At 39.7% G+C, this 12,276-nt stretch overlaps 1 protein-coding gene across 1 annotated transcript in view; it reads right to left on the bottom strand.

The window, feature by feature from the left end:
• Window positions 1–1,893: 1,893 nt before the first annotated feature.
• PDLIM5 (PDZ and LIM domain 5) overlaps window positions 1,894–12,276 on the bottom strand; it is a 320,904-nt gene continuing 310,521 nt past the window's right edge. Inside the window, exon 20 of the mRNA XM_077277339.1 lies at window positions 1,894–11,756. Within this exon, the coding sequence (XP_077133454.1) occupies window positions 11,667–11,756 (90 nt within the window). The 3' untranslated portion in view covers window positions 1,894–11,666. The remainder of the gene's footprint in view (window positions 11,757–12,276) is intronic.

Raw genomic sequence — 12,276 nt, 5'->3', positions numbered from 1 at the left:
CCAGCTTGCTAAAATGTAATTCCCTCGCTTGCTGGTTGCTCTAGTGGGCTGAGTTTCTCCCCACACACCGTTAGTTGGTGTGTGGGTTCTTGAAATCTCAGGATGGATATTTTGTAAGGGTTTTTTATTGATCGCATAGACCCCTGCTCTATTTTCTGCTTTCTAGTACTAGTGGGCCTCTTTTGCTGAATCTGATTTCATCCCTATGTATGTGCCTTCTTCTTACTTCACCGTTAATATTTGTTGGGGGCTTCTATATCTTTGGGGACTATTTCTCTGGAGGCAAGCGAGGTCTTTCTTTCTCTTTAGGGGTAGCTAGTTCCTCAGGCTGGCTCGAGACGTCTAGGAATTTTTTAGGCACGTTCACCGGCTACCTCTAGTTGTTTTGGATAGGTTCAGATTTGCGATCAGTCCAGTTACCATCTCCCTAGAGCTCGTCCTTAGTTTAATCACTTGCTGATCTATTTGTGATCCTCAGCCACTAGGGATCATAACAGTCCGCCATAATACCCAGGAGGCACAGTGACACAGAGTCCGGGTCATGATAGAGATCCTGTAAAAAGGCACCTGCCATACGGGTTTATGTCCCACTTTTATGGAGGACAGAGAAGAACTGTGAGGACCTTATCAGGAGCCGTAGGCAGTAAGGGACTACAATACTATTGCGCTATGAGGAAGGCTTTTAACTTCACCTGGTAAAGGGGACTCTGAATTTGCTTCCAAGCCGGCCGGACCCTGCCTGTCCTGTGATCTTGTACCCTGGACTGTGGCTGCCTGAAGTCTTCAGTAAACCAGGTAAAGAGACTGCAAACCTGTGTCCTTGTTCTATACTGCACCATTCACCATCTTCCATCTACACACAGGGAGCCCTGGGGATATACTTGACCTGTGGGAAGTTATACCATGTAGCAGCAATAACATCACCCCAGAGGACCCCTTAAAGCAGCGTCGGTCCCCACTGACCGAACACCACAGGTGGCGTCACGAACACAAACTTTAATCAATTTCCCCTTATACATGGGCGCCCAGGGCCACGGACCGGGTCGCCACCGTGACGTCCCCCTGTGAACACCGAACCCCAGGTACCCCATGGCCCTGGCGGGTGTTCCAATTACACAGGTGGATTATATTTATCATCAATAGGCATTTAGGACAACATTGGATCATTCAGAGATCCACAATGAACTTCTGGAGTGAGTTTGCTGCACTGAACATAAAGGGGCCGAATAATATTGCACGCCACACTTTTCAGTTTTTGAATTTCCACAAAAATTTTAAACCACCAATACATTTCGTTCAACTTCACAATTGTGTTACACTTGTTGATTCTTCACCAAAAATTTACATTTGGTATCTTTATGTTTGAAGCATGATATGTGGGAAAAGGTTCAAAAGTTCCAGGGAGCCAAACAGTTTTGAAAGTAACTGTATATTATAGTAAGGGCTGCAAAATCATTTCCTCAATACCCCTTAAACATCCATTTTTACAACTTCTCATCATAAACCAGTAATGTCATAAGTTATTATTAAATTCCTTTAGAACCGGTTTCAAGGACTAGCCAATTTGTTTTCTCAATTTGTCACTGCCAATACTTTCTAATTTTTTGGTCAATTATGCTGCATATTTTCAGGTGCATATAATTATACCTTTGTTGCTTTAAGTTCCTTATTGGGACAAAATAAGTTTTTTTTATAGGTTTAGCACTCACTTGATTTTTTACATAATGCTTTTTAAGGCATAGCATTCCAAAACAATATATAGTCTTTCAGTGCAGCGCTTATGTGAATATGGCACCAAAATGTTTTTCTACAAGAACGCTACAATAAATTCTGAATATTAATGTAGCATGCATTCTGAAGGTTATGTGTTTCTGCATATAAAACACAAGTACACTTGTTCCACCAAAGCTTTTATTGATAATGTGCTCTTTAAACACCAATTTGGATTTCATATAGACGAACACCAACACCGAAAGTTCAAATTTAGTACCAACACAAGGAAATGGAGACAATAACAGAATGAGTGGAGCCACACGAAAACAAAACAAAACCAAAAACTTAATAGTGGTATACACATCAAGAGATCATACATGGTTTCTGAGCCACGGATTCATTTTTCCACGTTTTCTATATTCTACCAATGTGACTTGTATATTACAACCTCCAGAATAAAATTAGGCGTGTAGATGATTACTGTGTCACCTTCTACACTGTGTTCCAAATTATTATACAAATTGGATTTAAGTGTCAAAGATTTAATTGTTTTGTTTTTCAAATAAACTCGTGGATGGTATTGTGTCTCAGGGCTCAATGGATCACTGAAATCAATCTTAAACACATGTGATAATTAGTTTTCCAGGTGATTCTAATTAAAGGAAAACTACTTATAAATGATGTTCCACATTATTAACCCCTTCATGACCTTGGGATTTTCCGTTTTTCCGTTTTCGTTTTTCACTTCCCTCCTTCCCAGAGCCATAACTTTTTTATTTTTCTGTCAATTTGGCCATGTGAGGGCTTATTTTTTGCGGGACGAGTTGTACTTTTGAACGACATCATTGGTTTTACCATGTCTTGTACTAGAAATCGGGAAAAAAATTCCAAGTGCGGTGAAATTGCAAAAAGAGTGCAATCCCACACTTGTTTTTTGCTTGGCTTTTTTGCTAGGTTCACTAAATGTTAAAACTGACCTGCCATTATGATTCTCCAGGTCAGTACGAGTTCATAGACACCTAACATGACTAGGGTATTTTTTATCTAAGTGGTGAAAAAAATGTCCAAACTTTGCTAAAAAAAACAAATAAAAAATTGCGCCATTTTCCGATACTCGTAGCGTCTCCATTTTTCATGATCTGGGGTCGGTTGAGGGCTTATTTTTTGCGTGCCGAGCTGGCGTTTTAAATGATAGCATTTTGGTGCAGATACATTCTTTTGATCGCCCGTTATTGCATTTTAATGCAATGTCACGGCGACCAAAAAAACATAATTCTGGCGTTTCGAATTTTTTTCCCGCTATGCCGTTTAGCAATCAGATTAATGCTTTTTTTTATTGATAGATCGGGCGGTTCTGAACGCGGCAATACCAAATATGTGTAGATTTGATTTTTTTTTTAATTGATTTATTTTGAATGGGGCGAAAGGGGGGTGATTTAAACTTTTATATTTTTTTTATTTTTTTCACATTTTTTTTAACTTTTTTTTTTACTTTTGCCATGCTTCTATAGCCTCCATAGGAGGCTAGAAGCAGGCACAACCCGATCGCCTCTGCTACATAGCAGCGATCTTATGTTCGCTGCTATGCAGCAGAATTGCAGGTGTGCTGTGAGCGCCGACCACAGGGTGGCGCTCACAGCTACCGGCGATCAGTAACCATAGAGGTCTCAAGGACCTCTATGGTTACTATTCAGAAGCATCGCCGACCTCCGATCATGTGACGGGGGTCGGCGATGCGCTCATTTCCGGCCGCCCGGCCGGATGCGGTAGTTAAATGCCGCTGTCTGCGTTTGACAGCGGCATTTAACTAGTTAATAGCGGCGGGTGAATCGCGATTTCACCCACCGCTATTGCGGGCACATGTCAGCTGTTCAAAACAGCTGACATGTCCCGGCTTTGATGCGAGCTCACCGCGGAGCCCTGCATCAAAGCAGGGGAGCTGACCTCGGACGTACTATCCCGTCCGAGGTCAGTAAGGGGTTAAGCAGGTCACAGTTTTCAAGTAACATGGAAAAGAAAAAGGATCTCTCTGCTGTTGAAAAGCATCAAATAGTGCAATGCCTTGGTGAAGGGATGAAAACAGTAGAAATTTCCCGAAAACTTAAGCGTGATCATCGTACTGTTAAGAGATTTGTGGCTGTATCTGAGCACAGATGTGTTTGTACTGATAAAGGCATAATGAGGAAGGTTTCTGCCAGGCAAGTTCATTGGATTAAGAGAGCAGCTGCTAAAAAGCCATTACAAAGCAGCAAACAGATATTTGAAGCTGCTGGTGCCTCTGGAGTCCCTCGAACTTCAAGGTGTAGGATCCTTCAAAGGCTTGCTGTGGTGCATAAACCTACTATTCGGCCACCCTTAAACAGTGTTCACAAGCAGAAATGGTTGCAGTGGGCCCACACATACACGAAGACTAATTTCCAAACAATCTTGCTTACTGATGAGTGTCAGGCAACCCTGGATGGTCCAGATGGATGGAGTAGTGGATGGTTGGTGGATGGCCACCATGTCCCAACAAGGCTGCAACCAAAGCAAGGAGGTGGAGGAGTCATGTTTTGGGCCGGAATCATGGGGAAACAGCTGGTAGGGCCCTTTAAGGTTCCTGAAGGTGTGAAAATGACCTCTGGAAAGTATATAGAGTTTCTGACTGACAACTTTCCTTTATGGTATAAAAAGCAGGAATGTGCCTTCAGGAGCAAAATCATCTTCATACATGACAATGCACCATCTCATGCTGCAAATAATACCTCTGAGTCATTGGCTGCTATGGGCATAAAAGGAGATAAACTCATGGTGTGGCCACCATCTTCCCCTGACCACAATCCTATAGAGAACCTTTAGAGTATCATCAAGCAAAAGATCTATGAGGGTGGGAGGCAGTTCACATCAAAACAGCAGCTCTGGGGGGCAATTCTGACTTTACGCAAAGAAATACAAGCAGAAACTCTCCAAAAACTCACAAGTTCAATGGATGCAAGAATTGTGAAGGTGACATCAAAGAAGGGGTCCTATGTTAACATGTAACTTTGCCTGTTAGGATGTTTTGGCGTTAAATAGCTTTTTTGTTCAGTGGATGTGACCTCCAAATGCTGCAAATTCCACAAATGAGCATTTTCAGTTCTTTAAAACATATCAAATGTTTAGAAATTCTACTGTGCCTAATAATTTGGAACAGTGCATTTTAAGTTTTTATTCATTTTGGAGATTATACTGTTATCATTGGGAAGTTTCTTCAATAAAATTCGATGTATACTCTAACGGGTGATGACTTATTAGACTGACTGTCATTTGCACCAACCATTTAGGAAAATCCGATAAAAATGTCATTTGCATAATAATTTGGAACATAGTGTACATATGTAGCTCTCGTGCCTGTGAGAGAGGATCTATATAATATAGTGAATACTAGTGATGAGCGAACATGCTGAATAACGTCTTATCTGAGCAAGCTCAGGTGTTCTGCCAGCATCTGGGGGTGCTCGTATATTATGTTTGAGTACCTGCGGCTGCATGACTTGTGGCTGTTAGCCTCAACACATGCAGCCGCAGGAACTCAAACATAATATATGAGCACTCCAAGATGCTCAGATAACACCTGAACATGCTCGGATAAGATCTGAGCACGTTTGCTCATCACTATCGAATACAAATCCCCAGGAAGTCATATTGGTCAATATCTGAAATTTTACAAAGCCAGCAGCAGACAGAAATGGAGGTCACAACTAAAGATTTCGTTCACTGTGTTCTGTCTTAATTTAAAACTTTTATAGAAAAATTAAAGGTTTAATTTCTTTGTCAAATACACATTATGTTGTGAGCAGATTTTCTGGTCTACACCATGCATGTAACATAAAATAGGAATATGTGTGCATATCCCATGTACACCCTAGGGCATGACATAAGGCAGTACACCAGTAAAATCGCATTAAGATTAATTTACCTATAGAATACATAGGAAACCATCTACTCTTCATGCCACACAAATGTGCATAGAAAGTCTCTAACACCAGGTACCCGTACCGAGCTTTGCTTATAAGCACTCATATTCCAACTGCATTTAGCCTTAATTTTTAATACAGCCGGCGTTGTTTCTCGTTAATAAATACGGATTACTATATTAACACATTGAAATATACATATATGTAAAAAAAAATACTTGTCAGCTTACACAAGACCGCAGTTTCTTAACAAAAGTTAAATTAAAAATAAGGAAAATTATGAAACCAGTTTTTCATTGTGAACTGAAAATTAACGTGTTTATTGCTTGAGGCAAAGGTCTAACAGTGTTACAGGATATTATTTACTGACATAGTATTTTGGCAATTGGGAAACAGGTCTGTTGTACCTTACCAGTACACTTTATTACAAGGCCATGACATTCAGAAAGTGGTTAGTTCTCTTATTTTAGTGTGCATGGTTCCATTTTTATTTTGTTCATGAAGTGATGTAGCTCATATATTGGCCAGTAGATGTCAGCGCTGCTAGCTACAGTTCAGACTAGAAGAAAAGTACTGGTTTGCGGCCTACCGTGAAACTATACAGTATCATCTAACTATTAAGTAGAGGGTTAATGCAAGAATGTCGAGGCTATTGTGTTAGCAAAGTCAAGATAAGCAGTTTTCACAAAAATAAAGTAATGACATGTGACAAAGTTAAGGGGACCAGTGCCTGGAAAGGGCAGGAAAGAACAAATCCATAGCGGTAGTAATAATGAACGCACCTAGAAGAACCAAAGAAACACTGATAGTATTTTTTTTTTTTTGTTAGATTGCTGAGCCAGAAGCAGATCCATCCCCGACGTTAGACTAATGTCGCCATCCTTTCATTTCAGCGAGACCTGCTGACCATCTAATAGGTGTATGGTCAATGTTCCATTTTTTTGTTCCCCTTTTCTCCCCAAGCCTTGAATGATGAGGCATGTTATGTTAAATTTCAGTTTACTGATCCAACGTTTTCAAGGGAGAAAGGTAACCACATGAAAGGTGTCTGGCAACGTCTACACCTTTCCTCTTCCCATGGAGAATACATGTACTGTAACTCCCACGCTCCGAGGAAGCGTACTTTGCTAGGCTGTCCTTAAGAGCATGGCACTGGGCGCAGCAGTATAGCAGGGCACTTCTGCAGGCCTTATGATGGGGCACTGTGGTCAGCATTCTCATGGGCCCTTTGGCTGCCAATGGAATGAGGTATTCAGAGTTTCACTTTTACTGTGACGGTAACGTATCAAATGAGCATTACTCATAGCATAAACACACTAAACTATTCCAATTTTTATGATTCAAATTTTTGGTGCTTCCAAATAATACAGCATATTCATCTGTGGGAGTATGTGAAGTACAACGGATCGTACTACTTTGGTGCCTCATGATTGACTAACTATTGTACCCCCCACGCTACGCTAGACACCGTGATGTAAGGGTAACATCTATTACTATAAGCACTAGGCATCCAGGAAATCTATATGTATATATCAGAGACCCTAATTCCAGCAATGTATCACTCAGTTTACTGGATCCTGCAGTTGTGATAGTCACCTTTTCCTCAGCTGCAGAATGCTGAGCTATGTATGACCCCACCTCCACACCACTGATAGGCAGCTTTCTGCCTGCAATGTGTATTGACAAAGCTGCTAAGCAACGGTGGGGGCGTGGTTGGACCAGAAGGCACAAGACACCTAGTCCTCTAGTGATAATCTCCTGCTGATAAAACACTGATTTTACTGAAACAAAACACAGCCCAATAAGTGACAGATCACTGGCATTAGGCCCCACATCATGGTACTCTCAGATACATAGCAAAAACCTGCTCACAGATTCTCTGTAAAACAATATTCTGATTATATATGATTCTATTTTTGGGTTGAAATATGTTTATTCTAATGAAAATAACAAATAAAAGGAAACCCTAAAATATTACCAATCACCATGTAAAGGAAATCATGTAAATAAAATGATAGACATTATTGTCAGCCCTCCCTACAAGCCAAAAAATGTAGAAAAAAAATATTCAAATTCAATGCATCTTCCTGTTCCATTATCTAAGCAATAGTCTGGAGCCTAGTAGTGCATCACACCACGTGACTATAGCAGCCAATCGCTGGCCTCTAGACTGACATGTCCATTAGAAAGTTATAGAGCGCTCTCAGTGGGAGAAACAATATAGGAATCTTGTGGGTGTGATACCTTTTATTAGAAAGTCGGGGCTGCTGTGGCCAATGATTAAGTGGAATGGCTTGTGAAAGACATTAGAAAAATCATCATGCAGAAATAATATAAGCTGCAGCGACCCCTAGAGACAGCAACGTGGAAATGGTGCTATATTCCATTTTTTGTGCCAAATTTAAAAAGGTACATTGTTTTTCTCCCATTATTTTTAGCACAATTTTAACACCTTATCCGAGCACGTTCGCTCATCACTAGTGTCCACTGGACACGACAAAACAACCTTTCTCTGGAGGGGACTAACCGTTTCCATCAAATATGCTTCTCCTTGGCCAAAAGCTTATTTAAAGGGCAGGTCGGATCTATTGCTAATTAAAAATATGCTTTGGCCGATGGAAGGAGTCGTCAGCCAACTAAGGAAGCACTCACCACCTCCAATAATATACCACAAAGAGGCAAAAAGAACTGAGCAGCACCTTCCAAGGGTATGAAGCAAGTGTGACCAGAGGCAAGCTGCTGTGACTGTATTCTATACAAACCAAAGAGTGCGGCAGCAGCACATCGCATGTGCGAATGTTTATGTAGGTTTGCATATATCTTCACACATATATCTTAGAATGTTTAGCTAGTTACGGAATATCATTCCATGCAATCTTGAGTAACACCTTAAGTATCTGACATGAGTTTAATCTCTGCAGTTACCAAGGTTTAGAAACATACCATAACATAAAAGATCGGAAAAAAGCAAAGTATCAGTAAATCTAATGACTTGTTGATTCAGGGTAAAGTCATGAAAAATTAGTATAAATTGGTCACTAAAGAGAAAGCGTTAGCGGGTTTCTTTCATGTTTAGTGTCCTTGATATTCCTTAAATTAAAGGGAATCTGTCAGCTAGATTTAACCCCCCAAAACTATTTAAATGCAGGAAGAAAAGTTTAACAATGCCTTTACATGGGCAGTTTGTTCCTCCATTACTGAGCAATCAGTGTTTGAAGTGATATGGAAATGAGGCTGAAGATCTAAAGCCTCTGTCACTACAGATCTACTGACTAGAGTTGAGCAAATATGTTCGGAATTGGTAGCCAAATCTGAATTTGCCATATACGTGCCATATTGGTACCCTATTAGTACTGAATTTATGTTTGATGATCGGTTCCGAATATATTTGGAAATTTCTACTCCCACTGACTCAAATGATGTTTGGCGAATATTGCAAAAACAATAATCGCCACCAATCGTAATCAGAAAGGAATTTGGAAAAATTCGCTCAACTCTACACAGGACACAGTATTTCTTGCTCCTGCTTGACTGACAACTGCTATGCTGAGTCACTTTGGGCAAAGTGAGTAAAGCAAGAGAAGGTGGCGCCGAGCAAGGAATAGAGCTGGAGTGACATGTTTCAGATCTTCAGCCTCATTTGCATATCAATTCACATGCTGATTTCTCGGTTACGGAGGAGCAGAACGATCTGCTAAAAGGTATTGCTGGACTTCTCTTTCAAACAGCTACATCCATATATAAATAATTTTGGCGAGTAAAAACTTGCAGACAGATTTCCTTTAAGAAATTAAATGTCGAAGAGGTTTTACAAACTGAACAAAAAACTTCCAAAACCTACAGGGTTATCAAAACGCAATCCCAATTTTACCTTAACTTGGTTTAGTATTTAAAAAAAAAAAAAAAGATTATTTAACAACAGCTATACAAGTAATATTAACTAGACAGATTTGTTGCCTTACAGATGCTGTAACATGCTGAGCATATAATTCTTGAATTTCAGGGGGCCAGATATTGCCAACCAGTTGGTAAATTATAATATCTAAAGACTCACCATATATTTAATTAATATCTTACATTCACTAATATGTTTAATCCCTCCTAAACCACCATTAGAGTTGAACAAACTGATTTATTCAAGTGTTTAAGGCCGGTTTCACATTTGCGGTTGTGTCAGCAGCGTTTCTGACGTATACATCCGCATGCGTCTTGATTTCATATCTTTTAAATTGTGGACGCAGGTGCATGCGTTCGCCTGCATTTGCTTAAGCATGCGTCATTTCGCGGTGTGCGGCGGAGGGCAGCTAACGCACCATGTTGCAATTTTTGAGGCGTCAAATTTCTGCCGCTATGCGCATGCTTGCAGAAGGAGTGCATCAAAAGAATGTGACGTTTTGTAACATAATAACTTTGCAGGACCTAGTAAAATGAAGAAGACCCAAGGATGAAAGCCCAGATGTGCAGGTCCAGCTGCAACGAAAGACCAGAATGGATTTCCAACCAGAGCAATATGAATCTTTTTGCTCAACTCTAACAATTATGTAATAAAATGTTTGCACTGTGGCCTAATACTGTAGCTACTAGTGCAAATCCTGAAACATGTGGTCAACATGTTAAAGCTTTAATCTTTTTGTAGCCTTGTTTCTAGAAACAATGGTCGGGTCTATGTGCTGTACACTATGAAAGAACAATATATCACATATACTACTACCCTACAAGAAAACACACCCATTAGTAACTACAATGACAGAAAATAAGTTATTTTTATGGTGTGAGATCTTGCTACTTAGAATAACTAAGACAAAATACATTTAGGGAACATATTGGGTGATTTGTCGTTTTCCCTCCAGCATGGAGGCAAATTTCTGGAATTAAAGTGATGCGAGAACAGATCAGTTTGCTATATCTTCGATGATATTCATCTTTCAACAGCGTCCGACAGACAAAAGGAGGGCCCCTGTGCAAGAACAGTACAGAGACCTTGAGGCCATGTGACCACGTTGCGGATTCGTGTGCGGATTTTTCCGCACAGTTTTTGAAAAATCTGCAGGTAAAACGCACTGCGTTTTACCTGCAGATTTACTGCAGATTTCCTGCGTTTTTTTGTGCAGATTCCACCTGCGGTTTTACACCTGTGGATTCTTATTAACGAACAGGTGTAAAACGCTGTGGAATCCGCAAAAAAAAATTGACATGCTGCAGAAAATACAACGCAGCATTTCCGCCTGGTATTTTCCGCACTATGGGCACTGCGGATTTGGTTTTCCATAAGTTTACATGGTACTGTAAACCTGATGGAAAACTGCTCCGAATCCGCAGCGGCCAATCCGCTGCGGATCCACAGGCAAATCCGCACCATGTGCACATAGCCTTACACTACAATAATGTGTTTGTGACAGAAGTTTTTTTCGGTCTTGGAGGTCTATCACTCTACATGGGCAGGGGAAGTCTTTCTCTATATTTTTTGTAAATCAGCGTTTAATATAAAACTAATCTAATCATAGAAAATCACACTTATCCCCCAGATTCAGACCAGTCAGACATGCTAAAATATATATTAGAGTCAATTTCTCTCCTAAAAGTGATTAAAATACATCAAATTACAGGTAAATTATGTATAAAAGGATGGCTTCCCTTTTATCAAATAGGTAAAATTCTTAAAAGAATTTACATAAAAAAAACCTAATGTTTAAAAAAATGACCCGATCAGACAATTTTGGCTTGAGAACAATGGCATTTTGCAAAGTATGCATGTAAAACGCAGTATTTAACCACACAGTTCTACATACCACAGGAAGACCCAAATAAATTACCGTAAATGTATGGCTTATTTTAAGGAAGTTCACTGTATTAGATGCTCTTGTGTAGATCCCAAATAAAGTGTAGCGTTTCTTACATACAAAATATTACATACAAGAAGAAGAGTGGTATATTGAAACCTTAATCTTAATTATGAGGGTATATCAATTTCTCACAGCAATATTTGGATATGAGGCACGCTGAGGTTTGAAAGAGTCATTAAAAGTTAACAGCATTGGCGTGCTTTTTGCAAAGTGGTTTATCCTTCTTCGAAAAGAACGTTTGGCCCTCCAAACTCGAACAACACACCTAGAAGAAAGAACAAATGACAACTCAGAACATGTTACTATGTCTAGGTTTACTTCTATATGTAGGGGAGTATGTGTGTGCTTTGTATTTTTGTCAAGGTATGGCAGTACATTTTGTTTCTTTGGGTAAGGTATGATGGTATTGTTTGGGAATTGTATCAGTTTTTTTCTGGTTATGGTAGGTCATTATTTGTTTTTAGTATGAAAATATTTGGTGAAATTATATATCAGTGTATGTTAGCATTATCTGGGTTTCATTGTAATATCTGGACAATGATTAGTAGCTTTCTTTGGGAATTCTGTGCAAAGACTGCATAGACAAGCATATATATGACAGAAAGCACTCTTTGCAAACAAAAACAGACTAAACAGTAACAGGTTATTTTCTTCATGCTTTGATGATGAGCACCATGAAGATAATGTCTTTTCAGAGATTTAATTAACTATTCGAATTGAGATGATCAAATCAATTTGAAGCAATGCAGTTCCCAGCAATTTTGAACAATTTACGATTTGATTTG

The sequence above is a fragment of the Ranitomeya variabilis genome, chromosome 1, assembly GCF_051348905.1.
Source record: "Ranitomeya variabilis isolate aRanVar5 chromosome 1, aRanVar5.hap1, whole genome shotgun sequence".
Classification (NCBI taxonomy): domain Eukaryota; kingdom Metazoa; phylum Chordata; class Amphibia; order Anura; family Dendrobatidae; genus Ranitomeya; species Ranitomeya variabilis.
Note: the sequence above shows the minus strand (reverse complement) of the source record. Positions and strands in the feature narration are given on the sequence as shown.